Source organism: Schizophyllum commune, assembly GCF_000143185.2.
Source record: "Schizophyllum commune H4-8 unplaced genomic scaffold SCHCOscaffold_7, whole genome shotgun sequence".
In the NCBI taxonomy this organism is placed as follows: Eukaryota; Fungi; Basidiomycota; class Agaricomycetes; order Agaricales; family Schizophyllaceae; genus Schizophyllum; species Schizophyllum commune.
The window spans coordinates 2,389,966-2,412,210 of NW_026089544.1; the positions used below are offsets into that span (position 1 = coordinate 2,389,966).

The 22,245-nt window shown below is 59.2% G+C and overlaps 8 protein-coding genes across 8 annotated transcripts; 4 read left to right on the forward strand and 4 right to left on the reverse strand.

The window, feature by feature from the left end:
* Positions 1-93: 93 nt before the first annotated feature.
* Positions 94-1,033, forward strand: SCHCODRAFT_02630213 (uncharacterized protein). Its single transcript, XM_003031127.2, has 3 exons — positions 94-238; positions 289-756; positions 807-1,033. The coding sequence occupies exons 1-3, from the start codon at positions 213-215 to the stop codon at positions 844-846; spliced, it is 534 nt and encodes a 177-aa protein (XP_003031173.2). The 5' UTR covers positions 94-212; the 3' UTR covers positions 847-1,033.
* Positions 1,034-1,871: 838 nt separating this feature from the next.
* Positions 1,872-3,747, reverse strand: SCHCODRAFT_02505482 (uncharacterized protein; the record flags this gene model as incomplete). The annotated part of the gene is made up of 3 exons (XM_003030743.2): positions 1,872-2,197; positions 2,251-2,386; positions 2,440-3,747. The coding sequence occupies 3 exons, from the start codon at positions 3,745-3,747 to the stop codon at positions 1,872-1,874; spliced, it is 1,770 nt and encodes a 589-aa protein (XP_003030789.1).
* Positions 3,748-3,918: 171 nt separating this feature from the next.
* On the forward strand, positions 3,919-4,653 carry SCHCODRAFT_02630223 (uncharacterized protein). The gene is made up of 2 exons (XM_050345574.1): positions 3,919-4,269; positions 4,336-4,653. The coding sequence occupies exon 1, from the start codon at positions 3,964-3,966 to the stop codon at positions 4,210-4,212; it is 249 nt and encodes an 82-aa protein (XP_050199833.1). The 5' UTR covers positions 3,919-3,963; the 3' UTR covers positions 4,213-4,269; positions 4,336-4,653.
* Positions 4,654-4,721: 68 nt separating this feature from the next.
* Positions 4,722-9,048, forward strand: SCHCODRAFT_02582059 (uncharacterized protein). Its single transcript, XM_050343928.1, has 5 exons — positions 4,722-6,109; positions 6,153-6,659; positions 7,203-8,422; positions 8,538-8,651; positions 8,702-9,048. The coding sequence occupies exons 1-5, from the start codon at positions 4,785-4,787 to the stop codon at positions 9,025-9,027; spliced, it is 3,492 nt and encodes a 1,163-aa protein (XP_050199834.1). The 5' UTR covers positions 4,722-4,784; the 3' UTR covers positions 9,028-9,048.
* A 693-nt stretch (positions 9,049-9,741) lies between these two features.
* SCHCODRAFT_01214021 (uncharacterized protein) lies at positions 9,742-13,002 on the forward strand (the record flags this gene model as incomplete). Its single annotated transcript, XM_050341260.1, has 2 exons — positions 9,742-9,962; positions 10,014-13,002. Exon 2 carries the CDS (start codon positions 10,015-10,017, stop codon positions 13,000-13,002), a length of 2,988 nt encoding a protein of 995 aa, XP_050199835.1. The 5' UTR covers positions 9,742-9,962; position 10,014.
* Positions 13,003-13,676: 674 nt separating this feature from the next.
* Positions 13,677-15,613, reverse strand: SCHCODRAFT_02506491 (uncharacterized protein; the record flags this gene model as incomplete). The annotated part of the gene is made up of 3 exons (XM_003030742.2): positions 13,677-13,976; positions 14,092-14,214; positions 14,276-15,613. The coding sequence occupies 3 exons, from the start codon at positions 15,611-15,613 to the stop codon at positions 13,677-13,679; spliced, it is 1,761 nt and encodes a 586-aa protein (XP_003030788.1).
* Positions 15,614-15,824: 211 nt separating this feature from the next.
* Positions 15,825-16,303, reverse strand: SCHCODRAFT_02630236 (uncharacterized protein). The gene has a single exon (XM_050345575.1). The coding sequence runs from the start codon at positions 16,136-16,138 to the stop codon at positions 15,917-15,919; it is 222 nt and encodes a 73-aa protein (XP_050199836.1). The 5' UTR covers positions 16,139-16,303; the 3' UTR covers positions 15,825-15,916.
* SCHCODRAFT_02630237 (uncharacterized protein) lies at positions 15,911-21,507 on the reverse strand. Its single transcript, XM_050345576.1, has 13 exons — positions 20,602-21,507; positions 20,333-20,546; positions 20,023-20,168; positions 19,625-19,753; positions 19,321-19,493; positions 19,030-19,164; positions 18,896-18,979; positions 18,619-18,683; positions 18,418-18,556; positions 18,323-18,362; positions 18,194-18,274; positions 18,020-18,141; positions 15,911-17,971 (listed from the first exon to the last, which is right to left on the reverse strand). The coding sequence occupies exons 1-13, from the start codon at positions 21,209-21,211 to the stop codon at positions 16,262-16,264; spliced, it is 3,648 nt and encodes a 1,215-aa protein (XP_050199837.1). The 5' UTR covers positions 21,212-21,507; the 3' UTR covers positions 15,911-16,261.
* Positions 21,508-22,245: the final 738 nt, after the last annotated feature.

Sequence of the window (22,245 nt, forward strand, 5' to 3'; positions counted from 1 at the left end):
CGCGTAAGGCGCAGCGCTGCCTGCAATCGGCCACGCACGCCGCGCGGCGCCGCAGACGCCTTCGGGCTGCCGCCCCTTTGCCTCGTGTGCTCGGTATGGCGGGCATATAACACGATGAATACGTTCTTCATCTCCCCACTACCACAACCTTCACGATCACCATCTCATAACCTCCCACCTCCTTCCCATTCATCTTCATCAAAGACACAGTCATGGCCACGCAAAGGCGCTCGTCCAAGTGCGTATCGGCATCCGTCATACAGGGCTACCTCGCTGACGATCGCGCAGCGCCGTTCTCCCTGGTAGCTGGAACGAGAGCAACAGCACCGTCAGCTCCGCCTCTTCCTTCTCGCCATCACCCCACGCATCTCCCGCCCCTTCCCCACGCACCCCATCGCCCTCCCTCGCCGCGCTCCGCCCCACACCCTCCTTCCTTGACAAGCCGCCCTCGTACTCGCCCACCATCACCCCCACCTTCGTCCACCCCGCCGACCCGCGCGCCTTCCTCCACCGCCTCGAGCAGCAGCTCGACGAGGCCGCGCGCAGCACGCAGCGCCTCGCGCGCGCGCTCGCGGACGCGGACCGGGCGGAGGCGAGCGCGAGCGCGGAGGGCGGGCGCGTGCGCGACCTCGAGCAGCGCGTGAAGGAGCTGGAGGAGCGCCTTGCGGGCGCGCTGGCGCGGGACCAGCGGGAGGCGGAGCTGCTGGAGGCGCTGCGGCAGATCCCCGCGGGGCCGTTCTTGTTCAGGATGACGAGGTGAGTCGGGTCGGATTTTGTGTCGTGGAATGCGCGCGCTGACGGGGAAGATCTCTGAAAAGGGTCTGGGCGGCGATGTGGAGGCTGTAGGGCGTCACTGTCAGCGGCGCAGGCGCCGTATCCCGGTTCAAGCACAAGGCTTGGACCCGATCGTTGTATTTCATGCAAGTACTTATTCATGCAGCGCAGAAGATTTATGTCGACGGACCAGTTATGTGTATCTATGTGTATGACTAGCCGCGCTGGGTCGCGAACCCCATGTACTAGTCGATGTATGCCCATGTGTGAGCTGATGAGTAGTGCTCAGAATCACTCTGGTGGTGTGGGTACTGGAGGATGGAGCCCGAGATCACCTGTTTTTACACCTATGAGTGCCGCAGAGGGCGATTCAGATGCGGCGGAGGGGACGCCGACGGCGGTAGGTCTGTGCTTTTTACGGAGAGCAAGGTGTGGCAGGCAATGGCGGCGTGTCTGTCATCTATTCAAATTCAAAACACCGAAGTGAAACCTGCGCTGGAGCTCCGTCTACGCGTAACTAGAAAGAAAGACGAGGAGCTAGGTACACGGGTGAGCAGGTCGTCGCATCTATCGGACGCGCTTGTGAAGTTTTAGGGTTGCGGAGCAGGCGCGGAACATGGAGGGAAATGAGGTATGATCCTGTGAAATATTACAAGTACCGAGGGTGTATGCACGCCCCGCTTAGAACGCGCTCCTCCCCTCCTCCCCTCCCACATTCGTACTTCAGGTCGTGTGTTGAGGGACATATGCTTTGTTCCCAAGAGCGCAGGATTTCGCGCGAGCCGAGAAGTACACCGCGCCGAACCAAGAACCAGCAAAGCAACCCGCTTGGAGCTAGTGAGCCCATGCATTTGCCTGATAGCGTAGGAGATGCCTTAACCTCTTATCGACGCGCAAGGTCGAGAGATGTGTGCATTTAGCCGTCCACGTGCACTCAGCAGCTCACGCCTTCCCTTCAAGAATGAGATAACTCCAGTTTCTGTGGAAGCGGCGAGCGTAGTCAGCAGGGATATTGAGGCAGCGATGTATTGGAGATCGTGCCAAGCTAAGTGACCGGTTCTCTGTCGATACTCCGATGCTGCGCTCGGGAATGCTCTCTACGTCAGGAAATGCCTCAAAGCGAGGGTGAAAGGCAGAAAGTGCCTCTGCGTCGTCCAACCAAGCCGGAGGACGACCTCGACGGGAACGCGGTGAATGTCTGCCGCAGAGTCCACCGGCCGCGTCCGCGTCTCGTACCGCGCGGCGAGGACGTCGCTGAAGTCAGCCGTCACGTGGACCTGCTTCCTAAATCTGCGTCCGCCTGCGCGCCGCTCGCGCTCAAAGTCCTCGAAGGCCGCGCGCACGGCGGGCTTGTTCTTCACAAGGCGTATGTCCGCGCGGACGATCTCGATCAGGAAGGCGATGTCGTTCAGCGAGAGCGCGCCTGGGCGGGGGGTCAGATCTGAGGGTGGTCTGGGAGTGGGCCGCGCTGCTCACCGTGCAAGCCCCAAGGGCCCTCGTCCGCGCAGCAGTCTGCGCGGTGCCCGTGTTCCCACTGCATGCGCTGGCAGCTTCCAGAGCAGTACACCTCGTTGCCGCACGGGCAGAACCGCACGAGCTGGTCGTGCGGGCCCTGCGCGCGTCCAGGGTTCAAAGTTCGAATGCTAGCGCTGCAATCCCACTCACCATCGCATTCGCACATTCCAGAACGCGCCGCCAATCCCTCGCGCGGTGCTCGACGGCGTAGAGGTCGATGTAGTTGCTGAACGTCTGCGCCACCTTGCGCCACGTCACCCCGCGCGCCGCGATGTCGCCTGGCGGCGGGAGTTCGGGGTAGGCGCGGCGCACGACGCGCACGACGCGCGCGTGGACCGCCACGGCGCTGAGCCGGCGGACGATGTCGGCGTGGTCGAACTGGGTCCCCGTCGCCTCCTCGAGGGCCTTGAGCAGCCCGAGGTAGCCGTGCCCGATGGCGTGCACGAATGGCCGGTTGTCGCGCGTCGCGCAGCAGAGGCTGTCGACGAGGCGGACGACCCAGAAGCCGCACTCGTCCATGAGCCTGTCCTGCTCGAAGCACTTCGTGCCGACGGAGATGACGGAGCGGAAGGCGTCGCGGGGCACGCTTGCGGGGGCGAGCTCGGGGAACGAGGTGAGGCCAACCAGCAGCGTGAGATGGATTTTCCAGATCTGGGGTACGAAGGCCACATCGAGCTTTAGTTGGCGGAGGCTGTCTGTCCAGGGCGCGATGTTGCGGTAGAAAGCGCGCGTGGTCATAGCGCGGCGGATGCCCGCACACAAGAGCGCACGGTCCGCGACGCGGCTGCCCTTTGCGCTAAGCGCGAGCACCTCGTAGATTCTGTGCACCAGCAGTATCGGCGTATAGAGCGCCTCGGGCACCACAGCGGGCGGGTCGGGTGTGATGTGCAGCGCATGTATCTTGGGGAGATAGCGCCAGAGTTCGAACGCTTGGGTGATGACGTCGGGGTGCGCGTACAGGAAGGCTTTAATGGACTCTATAGTTTCCACAGGCGAGATGAGGATAGTCAGGTAGGCTTGCGCGATATCGCCCGCCTGCCGGGTTGTGTCGCGATGGGGATATCGAGTGAGAGCGTCGCTGCGCGCTGGATGGACCGCTGCGGACCAACGAACGATGTGCGGCCACAGTTTTCGCGCTTCGTCGGCGAGCTCTGCGTTTCGTGTGCTCTCGACTGCGTGCCATAGATCATTGAAGAGACGTAACGAAGCAAAAATGAGGTCCACGAATCTATGACTCAATGTCTCCGGAAATAAGGACGATTCGGTGATGAGAGCTCGGAAAGCAATGTGCACTTGGTCCCTGACCTCAGCGGCTAGGCCCCCTTTGGTGTCTCCAGGTACCAAGTCCACTTCGCCCGCTAGCTCCCGTGCTAAGATACTCAATTTGAAGATTTCCTCATATTCGGGGGTAGGGTCATAACTTGCCGAGTCGGTCTGTCGATATTCATGTGTCGTCATGAAGGTATTCAGGAATGCGCTCTTGCTGGGGGAAGCCGAGAGTGACGAAGTGGAGGTTAAGAGGAGAGTTGTTGAAGAAAACGTCGTAAGTGCGGCCCGAACCTCAGATTTGAATTGAAACCGGCCCGAAGACGGCGTGCTCTCTTCCTCGACCACTCGTCCCTGTCCCTGTCTTGTTTGGCGATTCCAATCTTCTTGGCTATCCTCATCTCAAGAATGACTTCCGGTAAAGTGATAGACTTCCCACGCCTGCCCCACATCCTCCCACCGTCAACCTCTTCCTCACACTCCTCCTTCACTACGACCCTGCTTCCACTTCCTTCCTTTGCCAGTTTTGCCGCCCGCCTCCTTGTCCCACCACCCCCTCGGCCTATCTCATTCTCCTCTTACTATACCCTCCTCTGTTCCTCTTATCTTCCTCACCCGACGCGTGACCAGGCTCGGGCGGGGGAAGGGCATCGCTAGTAGGCCGCATCGTCGACAAAGCAATTCCGCGTCGGCAATGGGGAGAATTCGAGGTATCTGAAAGTGAACGGGCGAAACGCTAGTCACTCACAGACCTATGCGAGACGGCGTTGATTCCCCTACGAGAATCACTGAGCTCCCTCCGTCAATAAGCAATCTCCTCCAGCGAGTCGACAACCCTGTAATATTTTCTCCTCATCCCGCCTTAGATCCGCGCTACCGATCCCTGGCCGGGCTCTCCCTCCCTGCACATCGATGGGTCGTGTGGGCGCCAGTGCGGTCGAAGGATGCGATGGCAATGCCTCGGATGTCAAGATCAAAGGGTTGACGTTGTTGAGCTTCAGAAATCGGATAAATTCATGGGAAGCGATGGTCTCGACCAGCGGAGAGAAAGAACCAGTTCAAGGGGAGCGCAGGCCGATGAAAGAAGGGAGCAAGATGCGGCGCCGGCTCCTTCGGACCGATCTGAGTCCAATTTTGACTTCGGGCCGCCATTGCCCCGCTCTGTCCATCTCTTGCTCTTCGTCATCGCCTTCGCTTCGCACCACGACAGCGCTTACCAGAGATCCCACATGGATCGCAAAGACTACTTCAAACGGACCAATCCCCCTGGCCATGATCCCAGTCTTGAGTATGAGGAAATGCTCAAACTGGGCGTTCTGGCGCGGCAACTCACGGGCGAGATGACCTTCATTCCGGGCTACACTAGGAAAGGGGTAGCCGCTGAGATTAGGGATCAAGTACGCACAGCGTTCCGGACTCTCATCACTGAGTCGTCGTCCTTCCCCGAGACCTTCAGCGACAGCTTCGTGGACATCATCTTCACCTCACTGCGCCTATTTCTTGACCTCTGGCACGCCGTAGAAAGTACGCGAGACAACGCACTCGCGGCCGAGGCGCGCACTCTGTGGCCGCACATCGTCCGCTGGTCTGCCGCCTTGAACCCAGCGCGCAACGACGTCGTCACTCGGTATCCTCACCGTGACGCGACCCGTCAAGCGGGCGACATTGCGAATGCCTACCTGACCATCCTCGAGTCGTCGATGGAGACTGAAGAGTCTGCGCGAGACTTCCTGTACACGTACCCGGACGTGATCACTCAGGCGTATGAGCTTTGGCGCTACCTCCCCCAGATCTACACGCTACATATCAAGCCATTCGCTCCCCCGGAGGAAGTGAGCGGGGCGGCCATCAAACCGATTTTGCTCGCGCGCAGGATCTACCACACTCTAGTGAATGCGCCGGACGGCGACGCGGTCGTGGGTCGGGAGCTCCTCAGCCGCGGGATCGATCGCGCGATGAAGAGGCAGGATCTGTACCGCGCAATCGCGCCTCTGACGCAGAATCTCCGCCAGCTGAAGATCGACCCAGACATCGTACCCAACGTCTGGTTTACGCACCTCATCCTCCTGGACGGTCTCGCCGCGCTTCCCGAGCTGGCGCCGTCCGTCGTCCCGCGCTCCGCTTTCTGCGCCGTCATCTCGGTGGGGATGAAGGCCTTCCAGAATCACGAGCTCGAGTGGGACGAGATCGGGCTGTGGGCGGTGCGCTTGGTCGACAGCCTCTGCCACTCGACGTGCGACAACCGGTCATTCGTGCGCGCCATACGCGAGGGATACCTGGGGCTGCTCATCGATCTCGAGAAGTCGACGGGCAAGCGCTGGGACCATCCAGACTTCGTCCGCAGGTTATGCTCCGCGGCTGCTCAAGGGCGCGTCCTCCGTGCTCTTCGTAGCACCCATAATGATTTCCCGCACACGGCGAGCTTTGCGACGCGGAAGCCCGTGTGGCGCAAGGTCGCGCAGGTTTTTCAAAACTACGACCGTCTCTACACAGTAGATCATCGCGAGAGGATCTGGCGGCGGCACTCGGACTGTAGCAACGCGATGGTGAGCTGGTGTGCTGCAATCACTGGGTGTACGAGGTCCTGACGCGCACAGGGCCCCCATAACGAGATCGTCCGCTTTTGTCCGTGCGGCGACGCTGTGTATTGCTCCGGAAGCTGCCAACGCATGCACTTCAAGGGCGACCATCAATGGAACTGTTGCGCGGAACAAGGACCCTGGAATTTGCGTGGTAAGCTGCGGCGTCTATTACTTCAAGATACTCCAACTCACCGCCTGGGAAGGCGCTTTCTCTCTGAACGACATAGCCTTCCTCATCGACATCGTCCACGCAGACATATGGCTGATGAAACTTGAATCCGCCTTCCCCGAAGCATTCAATATATTCAGGAAGCGAGCATCTAGCAAGCGCCGGTCGAGCGAGCAGGTATACCTGATAGTGGACTTTAGCGATGCTCTCGACATGCGATACGAGACGAAGACGCGATCAGTGGACTCTGCGATGGAGGCCTATACTGTTCCCGTCCAGGTCGTATTTCGGCTCGGAGCGACGCTTGGGAGTCATTTTCTGCCATTCACGTACAGCTTTAACTATTTCTTGACGTAGGTGACCTGAATCAGTATCATTCGTTGAGACGGCTCTCATGTGGTCAGGAGTAGTGGGTGCGGCGGCGCTGGCTAGCACGCGAGAGCAGAGAGTCCACGCAAAAGTAGAAACGGAGGAAATCCCTGGTGAGAAGAGAGTACTGATGAACATGGTGCTTGACCACTGACGTTGTGAAAGAGGGCGGCAAGAGGCGTGTAGATCGCACGAGATGTAGGACTGGTTCATTGGTCCAGATTTTCGAGCTGCCAGTGGTTGATACCTGCCGGCTGAAGCTACCCTCGATGCATAACCCGCCTTGGGATACTGTCGAGGAGAGGTATCGCAAGAAAGGCACGGGTGGCGAACGTAGTAAAGTGCTGGAGTGGTGGCGGTGGCGCTTTCGGCCTGATTTGTAAGCAGATCACATGATACACGTTAAGACCGGCCCGGGCTCTGAACGGGTTTGTCCTCTGCAACTTCGTCTTGACGCCCATCTGCTGCCGACCTCCTATGAACCCTCAAGAAAGTGGAAGTCTCGAGACTCAAGACCGCTCGCTTAGAACTGAGTACGACGAACTATGCCGACTTAGGCTTCTCGCGCGGCAGTCGGCAGGCGAAGTCGCCTTTTCTCCTGGTGGCACCGCGAAAAGTGTTCTCGCGGATCTCAGAGCCAAAGTGCCCACGACCTTCCGCACCCTCTCTTCCGCGACACCGCCTTCCCTGTCAGCCACTGGCGACTATCTCGTGCAGGTCATCTTCCTGTCACTCCGCGTGTCGACGCACATTTGGCGCGCTGTGGAATATTCGAAGGATCGCAGTCTCGAGCGAGCCACACGATGCCTTTGGCCGCATATCGTACGATGGGTCGCCTTCCTCCACCCAGCGCGAAACAACGTCATCGCTCGGTACCCTCAGCGTGATGCAGCTCGCGAGGCTTTCGACATAGCACAAGCTTACCTCGTTGTGCTCGAAGAGATGCTGCGCCCTTTCGATGTAACCAAAAACTTTCTGCACTCCAACCCTGATCTGATCACTCAAGCGGTCGAGCTCTGGCGCTACCTTCCCCGAATTCACGCGTTCTATCCAAGATCGTCCTCAGCATCCGCATACGTACAACGAGCGTTCTGCCGGACGATATGGCTGGCGATGACACTCTTCAAGGTTCTCGCGAGCAGCATAAATGCCGCTACCTCCAAGGATCGAGCATTGTTCTGCGAATGTGTCAATATCGCGATACCCAGAAGGCAGACGCTCTATCGTCTTATAGCGCCGCTGACGCACTGCGTCGCGCAACTCGACATGGATCCGAACACCACTCTCAACATGTGGCGATCGCATCTCGCCTTTCTTGTCGGAATGGCAGAACTTCCCGAACTCGCGCCCTCCAGGATCCCGCGCTCCGCGTTCAAATTCGTCATTCATGCTGGGAAGCGATGCCTTCGGCTACATGACACGCGCCACGGTGGCTACTGGGCGATCCGCTTGGTGGACGTCCTTTGTCGCTCGACGGGCGACAACCAACCGTTTCTGCATGCTCTCGAAGAAGGCTATCTCGAGCTGCTTATCGACTTCGAAAAGTACACTGGTGTCGAATACAATCACACGGACTTCGTGCGAAATCTCTGCACTACGATGATTCAGGCGCGCGCCATCCGCATCATTCGCCGTCTTCATCCCGACCTTGGTCCTCTACCCGTGGCGCCCATGAAGATTGTAACGTGGCGTCTGGCTGCGTTTGCGCACAGGAACTACCAAAGCTTATACGAGACAAAGTATGGCAGTAGGGGCGCGTGGAGGACTCGCATATACTGCAACAATCAGAGGGTGAGCGCCGTCAGAGCACGCAAAGGATGCGAGAAACTAATTTGCGCAGGGTCCCCACAATCAGTCTACAGATATCTGTCCGTGCGGCGATGTTGTCTACTGCTCCGGCAGCTGTCAGCGCATGCACTGGAAGCTCGTTCATCGAACGCAATGCCGTCGCGACAGCGGACCTTGGGGCCTTCATGGTAAGTCAAATCTTCCATTGCGGCGAATTTTTCAGCTTACATCTACGAAGGCACTTTCTCTCTGAACGACGTCACTTTCCTGTTTGATCTCGTCCTCGAGGGAACACTCCTGCTGAAGAAGAACCCTGAGGTTTGCGAGAAGCTCGCGGCCTTCGACAAAAAGAGAAGAGCGGGCGGGCGCAAATTCATGCAGCAAATATGCTTGGTAACGGATTATACTGATGTGCTTGCCCCGCGTATTGAGCTAGAGGCGCAGACGGCAAGCTCGCTCGCGGATACCCAGCGCGTCTTCGTCGAGATTGCGTTTCGATCCGGAAAAGCAACATTGAGGCGCCGCTTACCTATCACTTATCCCTTCGAGTATTTCTTGTCATAATCGGATGCGTGCGATTACTTCACTCTCCTAGGATTGAGGGCAAGTTGGCATCAGAGTATACGCTGCGAAACATTGAAGGTATACACGAGCGCTGGATCTGTCTGTCGTGTGAGCCCCGTGGACTGTCTGTCGTCGGCGAAGCATGAGAGGCGGTCGACGTCGACGCAGCGCATGCGCCGGTACCGCTTGACCAGTAGAAGACATCGCCCGGGTAACATTGGTTTAGTGTGCGAGCCCCGACCCGGTGCGCGTGAGGGGTAAGAGGCCGTGGTACTCTGCGAAAGATGTGTCTGCTTGCTGTCGGGAGGGCGCCGCCTTGGAGAACGTACTGCCCTTGGTAATGAGCAGGAGAGAGGCGACGCGCTTGATCATCTCGCTCAGCATAACGAGGGCGTTCTAGAGACCTGGATAGGGCCTTCAACTAGAGATGCAGAGCGATATCCTTCTTCATATCACTCTCGCCTTGTACTGAGCGTTACCACGTCGTAGGGAGCCTATCATGCATTGGACGCGTTCCCAATGCTGATAAGGTGGTCGTTGGATTCACGGAGCGGTGCGCCCGTATGGAGACGACTTCATTTCACAGTCAAAGAGCTGCTCTTATCGTTTACGGGCGATGTCCATACTGGAGACTGTGAATCTTCAAGCGCTCGCATGGATTCTGACATGCATAAGGGCAAGGAAAGTTCGGGAATTGCCGAACGGCCCTTGTCCTTGACCATCATCTGTCTTGTATCGGCAATCATTCGCCCACTTTACCCCTCCCTCCTCCGTGCTCAAGAGCTATTCCTGGAAGGACTCAAGGAGTCCGACGATACCTGAGCACTCGAATACTCTACTGCCAGCCGGCATCGTACCCCATTCCCCTTGCAATCGGGACTCGTGATTATCTGGCTCGCGCCACGCCAATAAAGGACGAAGTAGGAGGTCTACAGGTGCGTGAACTATTTGTAGTACCATTTACTTCTGTCTCAAAGTACACTTAGAATGGATGGCGCGGGCTCAATCTCAGCCTCCCCTGCGTCGAACATCACTACGCCCCCCGCAAGCATTCCCACGTCCGTCCTCGAATGGTACCGGGAGAACGGTCTCACACTACCAGACACGCAAGCTATACCTCAAGCAAGTCTTCGGCTACAAACCAACTACGTGTATGATGCCATCGGCACGTCGCAGTCGCCCCATCCGTCCACTGTCAACTGCGCGGACGTTGCTCTTCAGCCAGGTCCTTCCGTCACCCCTCGGAACTACGATGCATCCTCACCAAACACATCGCGTCCCTCGCAAGACTTGTTTCTCGCCCGATCAGCGCCGTCAAGACCCCCGCTCTCGCGACCAGCGTCATCCTCTCAGCAAGCTTCGCCCCCCTCCACGCTGCCTGATGCGGACGTCCTCTCCCGCGTTGACGCCGCCCTTGCAGAGGTGCTACACCCATACAAGGCGCAGATCGCGCAACTTGAAGAAGAGCGGGAGCGTCTCGCCTCGCAGCTGCGCGCACACTCGTCGGCCGATCCGGTCTCTTCGCAGCAGCAGCTCGAGATCGAGCGCCAAGAACTCGCGTCCGAACGTGCACGCATGCGCGCTCTATTGGACTCTGCGGTACAGCAAGCCCTCGCGGCAGTCACCAAATCCCAGAGACTCGGCGTCGAGCTCGACGACATGCGCAACGCACTTAATGCCCAGCGCGTCGAACTCGACTCGAGCCGCGCTGAACTCCAAGCGACGCAGAACGAAATCCGCACCATGCAGGCCGCTCTTTCCGCCGCTGGTAGCATCAACAATACCATGCGCGCGAACTTCATGGAAGCGGCCAAGCTAGCGCGCTCGGAGATCGCCAAGGCGCGCGCAGAGCGAGATGCAGCGCAGCGCGAGATCGTGAGTCAGCAGGCGGAGCTCAGTCTCGCCCGCGCGAACCTCGCGAACACGACCAGCCAGCGGGAGGCCATCGCGCACTCGGAGCGCGACCTTGCCATCCGCGAGCTCAACACCCTGCGCACCGAGCTCAGCACAACTCGCGCACAACACGGCGAGACTCAGCGCGACCTAGCCATGGCCCGCACGCAGCGAGACTCCGCCAAGCAGGACCTGCAAGCCGCGCGAGACGAGGCGAGTCAGCTGCGCTCTGAGCTCGCCGCCGTCAGGGCCGAGGAGGAGATGCGACGGTCGGTACTGCCGGCGGTGCGTGAGATGTACGCCGAGCGTGCTGGGATCATAGCGGAAGCGGATGGGCTGAAGCGGCAGCTTAACGAGGCGAGGGTGGAGATTGACCGTACGAAGCGCGAGCTCGACAGCGTGAAGGGCGAGCGGGATAGATTGGTCATCGACCGCGACAATTTGCGATGCGAGACCTCGCTCTCACAAGGGGGACCAGTGCCTGTGAAGCGTGAAGACGAGAACGAGCTTTCGAGAGAACTTGCGGAGGTCAGGCACGAGCGCGACGCAGCGAAGGGCGAGATGGATGCCTTACGGAACGCGTATGCAGCGGTGCAGGACGAACTCGAATCGACGAGGGGAGAGCTCGATCGGGCGCATGCCGAGCTCGACGGCGTTCAGCGCCAGTGTGTGCAGATGACGACCGCACTTGACTCCAGCGTCAAGCAGGAGTCTCAGGATGAGTCAACCAGCTCGATGCCTCGAGCAGTTGTCGATAGTTCGTCGGTTGCTGCCGATGTGTCTACCGCGACCGCTACCCTCGCCCCCGCAGGCCCAGGTCCATCTGCCGCGACCGTAACGTGCAACTCCTCTTCCTATGCTGGCCAACATCCCGTTGTCGCTGCAATTATCGGTGGCTACGCGCATTCGGCTCACTTCTCGTCCGCACTCCTCGAACAGGCTGACATCGAGCACCTTAGTCACGAGTTCAACGTGCTTCATCATCCAGTCGTCAGCGCGCGGGACCTCAGTGCGCAGACGCAGGAGTCATTCCTCCGTATCGAAGGCGAACTGCTCGCGGCGAGGGAGACGATGACGAACCTGCAGACCGAGCTCCTCTCCGCTCGAGGCGAGATCGCCGCCCTTCAAAAGGCTCGCGGAGAGCTACAGGCGTTGAACGTGGAGCTTAGCGAAGCCCTTCGGCGGGCAGAGGTGGACGGCAAGGAGCGTGGCTCGCGAGCGGGCTCGAATGCATCCGGCGGCGTCAAGCAACCCGCTGGGCACGATCAGGAGGTTGCGCAAGCGTGGTCGGAGGTTGCCAAGTGGAAGGAGGCGCTCGCGAAAGCACATACGTTACACGTGCGACTCGCGGCGGAGGTCAGGGAACTGCGGGCCACGTCGGACGCCCCGTCGTTCGCGCAAGGTTCTGCATCACAAGCACCTGCACTCTCTTCTACCTCACAACATCGTACACCACCGAGCTCGCAGGCTACCCATCTCACCGCCTCGCAGCCGTCGTTGCCGTCCATGTCGCAGATATCTGGCCCGCCCTCTTCCCATTGCACAACATCAACTCAAGCCGGCTCCTTGGCCTCCCTCTTTTCCGCCGGTGACGCAGATGGCGCTTTTGGACAGGCGCGAGATGCGACACAGACATCAACGCCTTCGACATCAGCATCACCGTCACGGCGAGCGCTACCTTCTCAAGCGGAGCCATCGTCATCGCATCCACTCATGCGTCCCCACTCGCTCGCGCAGACCCAACCTTTGCCGCATATCGGAGGCTCGTCACAATCATCTCCCACAACTTTTTTTGCGATGTCGTCCACGCCATCTGCGCCCGTCATTGTACCGATATCAACCGCGTCCTCCGGGAGCGACTCGCCCCTTCGAAAAGGCGCTACACGCAGTGTGCTAGCGGGTCGCAAGAGGGTCAACGACGCAGGCCGACCGGACGGCGCGAAGCGAAGGAGGTTAGGGAACCAAGGCGGCGCTTCGCATGCCGATGACGATCCGTCTCGAGAGGCGACACCTGGAGAAACGGAATGCACCATGGACCGCCGCCTCCAATCCGTACCTCCCGTGTGCGTGAAGATCGAATGATGGAGGGTTCCTCGGGCACGCCGTGCGGGTTTGCGCTGTTCGCGATCACTTCGCGTTCAGCATGCGGCAGCTTTTGACTCCGCGTCCATCGGCTTGCCCCGATCCCAGAAGGTCAATATTCCTCTCGACGAACGCATGCACGCTATGGTGACGGAGGCTCGTGAGGAGGGTCTGCTCCGGCGATTGCGCTTTCCAGATCTTTTCCCCCGTTCTCGCCCTTTGATTCTCTACTATCCCCGCCTCACGTTTCGTTTACCTTACCTCGCATCTCGTGTTGTCTATGTTTCCCTTTGTTTGGCATCGAACTGCTTGCTGTACGTTCTGCTTCGGACTTGCTCAAGGCTATGTACTAGGTAGTGTGTGTACATTGAGATATTTGTTTTCTACCTTTCTCTGTCGTATCACGTAACGAAGGGCATATCAACGCGCATTTCACGTGTAGCGACTTGTGCGAAGGTATTGATACCGCGACGTCCAAGCGGGTCACAAGAGATGTTGCGTAGAAGAGAACTCGATTCAGCGCGGGCGACCGCCTAATATAACGGGAGAGCGGGTTCGCCGCTATGCGTGCGGTGGGCGAACAGTCGCAGTTCCGTCCAAGAATGTGTTCGGCGTGAGCACTGCAAAGGCCACCCTGTAACTAGGCAAGCGATACACCGAGGGATGAACCAGATCTACTTCCTTCCGCCAGTGTCCAGCGGCTTTGGAAACCATGAAGGATTGTTGACCACCCTCTCAAAGAAGTCGACGGTGTATGTGAAGGGCAGCATCCGCGTTGGCTGGTCTCGGCCTAGATTTATCTTCACTTCCAGAAACACCGTCCCGCGCGGTGCAGACGCGCATAGGGAGTCCTCCTCGAGCGCACGCACGGTGGCACGGACCGCTGGGTATATCTGGCTCTGCTCGAAGGTGACGACCGGCAGCTTTCCCCTCTCGTGCATCGAGAGGATGTTGGCGGCGATCTCTTGCGGGCGCTGAACGACGTATATATGTGCGTCAATCGCATAGAATACGACATCGAGCAGCGAGATATTGCCTGTGGGTAGAGCTTGAGCGCTGCATAGGGGAAACATCAGACGCGCGACTCACCGTGTAAGCTCCACGGCCCATCGTTCGCGCAGCACGTAGAGTGGTGTGTTTTCGTCCAGTGCTCACGCTGACATCGCTTGGAGCAGTAGAACGCATCGCCACACGGACAAACGCGTACTCGAGCTGTGTGCGAGCCCTAAGAAACTCATTAAAAAAGCAGACAGAAGTGTGAGAACACCATTACCGCGTCGTTCGAGCAGGGGAACTGCTTCCAATGTTTCTCGCTCTTCATTTCCACCAGGTAGAATTTGTAACGGCTGCTGAACTGACGTATGACTGTCTTGTAGTTCAATCGCCGCTTGGGATCCATAGGGGTGGGCTCCGGGTCGAACTCGTCCTTGTGAAGCCGATGGAAGACACGCAGGACGGACGCCTGCGCGAGGCCAGTGCAAAGCTGGTGCGTGAACTCGATGACATTGTAGTCTTCGGACGCCATGCCAATGCGCTTGATGATAGAGTACGCGCCAGCTTCGAGAGCGCGCATCAACGTCTTGTTGCTCTCAGTAGCCTGGCAGAGAATACCGAGGAGGTCCGCACCCGCGATGGCATCCCGATGCAGGCGTTGATCCAGCAGAATATTCGTGCTCTCGACGATGGATCGTAAGTACGCACGCGGACAGATGTCACGCGCGAACGCGGGATTGCGGATGATCAGGGACTGCAGCTCGAACTGCATGTACCATACTCTCCCGACGAGGCGAGGCGGAATGAACAGGTGGGCGAGATATTCGTTCTGCTTCGTGAAGAAGGTGTGAAGCCCGCCCTTGCCAAGATGTCTCTGAAGTTCTCGCACGAAAATCGCGCGCGCGTCGTCCACGCTGATGAGGTTGCGCTGAGAGCGACGTTGTGGGTGTGGAAGATCCCAGCCAGAAACCATGTTATACAGAGTAGATACCGCGTTGAGAAGAGTGTGAATAGTGTCTGCAGCGTTGAACTCGGGATGAAGCATCGTCTCCGGAATATAGCGCGGAAACCTGAGCCAGAAGTCGAACACGAAGAAGAGCATATCCGGCCTGTCAATAAGGAGACGCTCCATGTGACCGCGGTTGTACTGAAAGATGTAGAGGTACGCCTTCGTAAGACCCTCGAGCACCAGGTAGTTTCCGGAAGAGGACTTCGTAGGATACACGCTGTCGCTGCCCGGATGCAGGAATGCTAGCCAGTCGATCGCGTTGGGCCAGAAGCGGTAGAGCATGTCGTTGACATCGCCACCACCGTCCTCCAGAGTGCAGACAGCCTCGCAGGCAAAGCTGAAGATACGTATCTCCATGGTGATAGCTTCAATAGCAGGGTCGTCTTCTGCAAGACGTTTTGTTCGATTGTCCTTGTCCGAGAGGCCCGGGAAGGCGTCTGCGGGTTCAAGCAGGACGCGCAGCTTGTCCAGGGCGTCGCGGCGGTTCGACGCTGGCCCTTGCGACCAAGGCGTATTGCCGTTGAGCTGGAAGGCGATGTCTTGTATCATGTTGACGCGCTGTACGGGATCTTTTGACCATTGCGGCAGTTTACGTCGTGTCGATCGCATCGTTCGTCTGAAGTTCCTCGGTGTTATATTCAGAGCATCTTCAAGAATGAGAAACCGTACTGTCTAAGGAGGAGATGGCTTAGAATAGGCACGACAATAGAGGCATTATCACCAGTCACGTACTGGTGGTGGTTCAGGTCCAAGATGCGCGTGTGACGTCAATCCAGTCCACGTTGCACGCTCATGTAAGTCGCAGTCCAGCCCAGAAGTTACACACGGCAAGCCAAACCATGAATTATGATGGAAAGCATCGTCGTATACCACTGACACGACGAGAGTAGCAGACCTTAACTACAGATAAAACTACGCATCGACATCCCGACATAAGCAGCGGGCCCGGAAACACTGGATAAGAACGGTGTCTACTGGCGAGCGTCCGCGCAGCAGAGCAGCACGGCACGAAAGAACTCGGTACGGGTACGAATGATATGCAGAAAAGAAGGGTATCAGAATGCACATGGTTAGTAAGTAGTAGCCTACGCGAGAGAGAAAGCCAGCATATGAAGCGAGGACGGCGGTCAACATAATGATAAAAGAGTGGCGTATATGACGGACAGGGACGCGTATCCAAGACGAAGGACAAGGGCAGGATGTATAATAACATTGGATTGTTAAGGTGGCAGACGGGGCGAGACATGGACTGAACGCTTACTCTTCCTCCTCCGGCTCCTCCAGGACGTTATGCAGCGGCGCACCGTGGACGTAACGCCCCGGGCTCTCGCGCCCCGGCTCGAGCAGTGGGGGAGGTGGGTCCAGGATGTCTAGCGGCGGTACGTCCGGACGAGCCGCCAAGCCAGTCGCGTTCATCGGTGGCGCAGTCCCGACGGCGAGAGGTACCGGCCCGCGGACGGGAATCTTCGACGGCGACGCCTGCCCCGCACGCTCGCGCTCCCGATACATCTCGATGAGACTCGCGGTCTTGCTCTTCGCGGCACCAGCGCCCGCGCCGGCACCGTTTGTATGCGCGGGCGGGGTCTTCTGCCGCGGCTCGTCGTCGTCGAAGTCGTTCACGTAACTCCCCGCCTTAACCGGCCGCAGTCCCGCGCCCTCTTCCGTGTCCGAATCGGGAACGGTCGAGTCGAGCATAGCGCTCTCATCGGTGGGCCCGCTCTCGATTGATGGGCGTGGCGCGGCGTCTTGAGATACTGGTCGTCGCTCGGGGTGGAGATCGAAGTAGGAGAGTTGGCGCTTCTTCTGCTGGATCGCGTCAAGTGCTGGAGAGCGAATGGACTCGTCATCGTCGTCGATATCGTCGTCGCCGCCGTAGCCGGACTGCCCGTCCTGCAATTCCGACGCCGCGTCGCGGTCTGCTTCGCTCTCCGCGTAGTCGATGTCGGTGTACGCTTGACTCTCCGGCTCCTGTGCGCGAGGACGGTCTTCGCGATGCGGGATGGTCTCGATCTCGTCGACGGCGTCCACGCTCGCGTGTGGATCTTGGCCGTAGAAGTTGTCGACGTCGACGCTGTCCCGGTGGACGCCGCGCAGCACTTCCTGCACCTCGCGACTCGCCAGGTCCGGGTCGTACGTGTTCGCGCGCGCGCCACCTGCCCGCGGTCGTGCTTCCGCGTCTTGCCCCGGCATTCGGTTCTGCCCCGCGATGAGAATGTCGACCCACGCGTCGTCGTCCTTGTGCTTCTTCCCCTTGCCCGACGGCTCCCCATCGTCGCCCTCCTCGATCACTTGCGTCTCAAACTCGACCGGGTTGTACTCCGCCGGCGAGAGGGGCTGTCCGACAGTAGTCAGTCGAAAGCGAGACTTGCGACTCGCATCCTTCGCGTCGTCTTTCCCCCGCGACTGTGCACGCGCGACACCGAACTCGGTCGTACCTTCGCCAGACTCCGTACGCTCCCCGTCGTCCACTGGCGTAAGGCGGATGACCTTCGTCTCGCTGACGCGGTCGCCGCGCAGCATACCCTCGAACTCGTGTTCCTTCTGCGATGTCGCCGAGCTCGGAGCGCGCGTGAGTTCGGGGACGTCGCCGACGTTGTATGGCTTGCCGTTGAGCGTCGCTGCTTGCTTCCACTTGCCGCCGCCCTTGCGACCTTTCGAGGGCATGGTGGCCGCGAAGGGCGTCTTGTTGGATGTCTTGACTGGCGTCGACGGAGAGGACTTGCTTGGGGATTTGCTGGGTGATGACGCAGGCGAAGAGCTGAACAGTGAGGGCAAGCGCTTCCGTTGGTTGTGACCGCCGAGCATAAGAGCGAGTTGTTGTCGATATTCGTGGGGGACGAACTCCTCGAAGAGGATGAGGGTGCTGCCTTGGCGGGGGTCATTCGAGTTGGATGAGGAGGCGGGGAGGGGAGATGGACCCCGACCGGCTATCGATGAAGAAGACGCTTGCAATGACTTATACTCGACCTGACGCAAAGATCAGTCAAGGCTAACGCAACCCTCTCAGCAACGCACCATTGCCCAGTTGCACTCACGTGCAAGGTCGGCCTCTGAGAGTCCTCCCATAGACGGTCTTCGACGATGACGATCGGGTGTCCCTGGTGGGTGCCCATCGGCAGGATGGGGCGGCACGGAAGCTGGAAGCGCAGCATCAGCATGCGCAATGAGCGTGCGCTTGGAGCGACGCACGTTCGGAAGGTGTCTGCCAACCACCGCACAGCAGGTCGCAGTACACATCGAGGAAGGATTCCTCAATCAAGACGTCCGGACCTGAGGTGCTCGTTAGTATGTAGGTAGACGGACGACGGCGCTACTTACCAAGGACGGGTGCCGTATCCCAGCCAAACGCGGGAAGAGACTGAGTAACGAGGTCAGAACAGCACTTCCTCGCCGTAAAACGATCAGGCGCTCACCTTCTCCCTCTTCTTGAGCTTCTTCGTGAGCTCGGCGTGCCGCTCCTTGATCTCTTTCTCGTTCAGAGGATGTGCGGACGCGCCGACGCCCAAAGGATTGTCGAGAGTGAATCGAAGACCCTCGTCGAGACCGTCGTCTCTGTCAAGATGTTAGAACTCAACCTGTCCACTAAGCCCACCATCGCGCAGAAAGCTACTCACCCTCTCAAGAACCCATCCGAGCTGAAGTCGTTCCATGAGATCGTGCCGCGCTTAACTTTGCGAGCCTGCAAAAGGCCAGTGCGTCAGCATGGATTTCCACGTCTCGCAATGGGGGTCCTCCGCTTGTGCGAAAAACGTCGATGGCCTTGGCAGTGCGAGTCGACGACCTCGACATTCAACGTCGACTCTCGCTGACGTGGGTCTGCCAGAGCGGCGTGACGACGCACTCGCTCATGACGCACCAACGTCGTCACCAAATGGAGAGGACTCTACTCACACTCCTCGCGCTCTCGCCCAGGTCGAACTTCAGTTTGTCCTGCACGCCCTGCTCGTCGAAGCCGAGCGCCTCGAACTCGCCCCACTACACCCGTATTAGCTTCGCGCAGATCTGTAGGTTCAGCCGCGACTTACCTTGAGATCCGTAAGGGACTTGAACTTATCATCATGCCCCTCGCTCGTCGTCAATGAGGGCGTGCTCGACAGGGGCGCGCCGCCCAAGTAGTCCCCGTACGGCGACGTGGTGCCCGTTGGGGAGAGGTAGCTCGACTAGACGACGTCGTTAGCATACTCGTACAACCGACGATGGTTAGGCGATAGCGAAACGCGCCACCCCCCGCCAACGCCGAGAGCGTCGAAGCCAAAGTTGAACGCTCGACGCGTCAATGTTGACCGCGCCCCCTCAACGCAGCTTCAGACACTCACCACGCCGTACTCCTTCACCCCATTCCCCGCCGCAGGGGGCGTCGCCGGCACCGCGCCCGTCGGAAGGTCCAGACGCTTCTTGAAGTTGTCGCTGTACCGGGGTTCGCGGCCGCCCACGGTCATGCGTTCCCACTCGCGGGTCGCTGCGAGGGCGGTCGGTGGGTGGTTGGGAGCTGTGACGAATGTCAGCATACGACGCGAGCAAAGCAGGGTTGGTGGAGGAAATGGAGGAGAGAGGGGGCGTAAATTGCGCGTAGACCGAAGCCACAACGAACCAGGCCGCATGTGGTCGAGCCAAACTAACCTGAGTAGCCCCATAGGCTTCCATTCTTGATGAGGTCAGTCTCATAGGTTCGGACGTTGCGCCGCACGCTCATGAGGCGCACGACTCGCGCGCCCTTGCGCGCTTCGAGGGCGCCGGGGCGGGTGGGGGCTGAAAAGGAAAGGTCAGTAAGACGTCGCGAGGGATCAAGATTTACAAGGCAGGTATAAGGAGGGTGCGAGAGACGATACAGTGAGGGGGGATTTGGGAAGAGAAGAGGAAGGGGGACCGTGGTACATGACGGACACATTCGCAGATGGACGTCGAGGGGGTGGTGGGAGCGCGCGTCTATGTCTCGATCACTCCCCTTGCCGACTCCCGTCCGCGCCGACCGTGTCGTCTCCCAACTACGCTTCAACTCGGACGCGAACAGGACTCACCCTCTCTCCTCGCCCTCCCCAGCGCACCCGGGTATCCCGCGATCCATTCGCGCAATCGTGTCGGCGCGCCACCGACCGTCTCCGCGTCTTGCGCGCGGAAGAAGGCGAGCAAGAGGTGTTCCATGGCTGTAGTCGAGGCGAGGTATCTGAGGGAAGCGTTAGTGACGGGGTCATCATCAAGAATGCATGCCAGGTTGAGGAAAGCAGATGGTGAAGGAATGGATTAGGGCCGTGGGTGTGGGTGGGCAACCGGGGCTTAAATACGCCGCTAGCCAAGTGGATCCATGGCGACATGATCGGGAGAGCTCACCTCTCGTAGACTCCGCTAAAGCCAGCGCCCTCCTTTCCGAGTCCGAACACCAACGGTCCGAAGAGCGGTGCCAAACTCGGTGGAGTATGCCCAGACTTGGCAGAGTGAGCGACAACGCGGGAGAGGAGGGTAAGGAGGGCATGAAGGAGAGAGCGAAGGGCGGGAGGTAGAGGACGCAGAAGAGCGTGAATGTGGGTAGGCGGGTAGTGCTGGGCTGTCGACGAAGGTCGTCAATGACATGCGTTGGAGTGAAGATGATCGCGACGCACCTTCCTCGTTCCTCGCCCACTCGTCGTAGTACGACAGGCTCAGCAGCCCTCTTTCTCCGTTCGCCCTGCGCACGCGCGCCATGCCCCATCGCAACACGAATCCCATCTCGTGCACGCCGGCACCGAACCGCACCTCCTCGCGCCAGCGCTTCTCCCGCTCCTCCTTCTCCTTCCCGATGCCGATCACGCACGTCCCGAGGAACGCGTCGATGAGCCGATTGATCTTGGCGCGCGAGACGTCGAGCGCGAGCGCGGAGAAGATGAAGGGCGTCGAGGGCGCGCCGCGCGCGGTGAGCTCGGCGCAGAGGACGTCGGCGAGCGCGGCAGCCTGCGCGAGGCCAAGCGTCGTGCCCGGGCGATAGGAGAGGTAGCCGTACTGCGGGGGCGGGATGCTGGGGCCGGTGATGGCGCCACCGCTGGGGGACGGGGGGAAGGCGGCGACGGAGACGGACGCGGATGAGGATCGCGGCGGGGGCGCAATGTGCAGCGGGAGGAACGCGTGCGGGTCGGGTGGGGGAGGTGGGAGCGGGGCGTCGTCGAGGACGAGGGAGGGTGTGTCGGCGCGGGCGGCCTGGGACGTGGTGCGTGAACGGCTGAAGAAAGGAGCCATTTGCGGTCGGAAGGTCGCGGTGATAGGCCCCTTGACTATCACGGTGTGCGCTCCGTATGTATGCCCTGCGACTGTCGATCGCGCAGGTGCTTGTCAGATGAAGCTCCGAACGCCGGCGTCGTCGCTCGCGGCGAGCGTCCTTTTTGTCGGTCGGTCGCGAAGGTCGGTAAAGAAAGGAAGGTATGTGCGTGCGAAAAAGTCAAGGGTGAAAAAGCCAAAGATGATGGTGATGAACGTTGGAGAGATCGAGCAGCGCGTCTATCGCCGTCGCCGTCGCCGTCGCTGTCGTCGCCGACCTGTTGATGGAAAAGTACTCGTGCGCCGACGCTGCCGCCAGACACCCGGTCCGGCCTCCCGGACTGCCACGCGAAGCGCCGGGCATTTCATGAAAATACTTCCGATCTGACCGTCCACTCCTGGGTCATGGTAATCGCTACACTGCTATCCAGGTCGTTTCTACCAAGCACTACCACGCTGAGTAGCTCACCTGAGTTCTGCGGTAGCCCTTGTATGTACTGGCGTTTCCTCTCAGAATACACCAGGAAAGTTCTGGCAGTATGATGATGATGATGATGAAATCCTATTGAGACGAGCGTCAGCGAGGCTCTCCGCCTGTAAGGCGTATGTCCTCGCGCGGGATATCCTACAGTACCTGAGCGTAAACTACTGTTAGCTATCATCGTGTTAAAGGGTAGGTAAATGGTATTAAATAACGCTGTAAGGATAGCTTGCATCTAAGATGTTGTGGGCGGGTCCGAATTGAGTATGGGGTGCGTGCTTGGAGGGGAAGAGCGTATGCGTGCCCCTATAATCGGGCGCTGGAGGCGTAAGGCCTCCGCTGTAATAGTAAGGTAAGGTGACTAATCTAATGGGCAGTATCTATAAGTGAGTAGTGAGGAAAACGACGTGTAGAATGAACAAAAGTAAGAGTATGAGATATGTTCTTGGGGACCGCAAGCAGCAAAGACAAGGTAGGGGCGCACCATAGGGACTGTCGCAGCGTGCGGCGCTGGATCGCATACCTCGGGCAGACG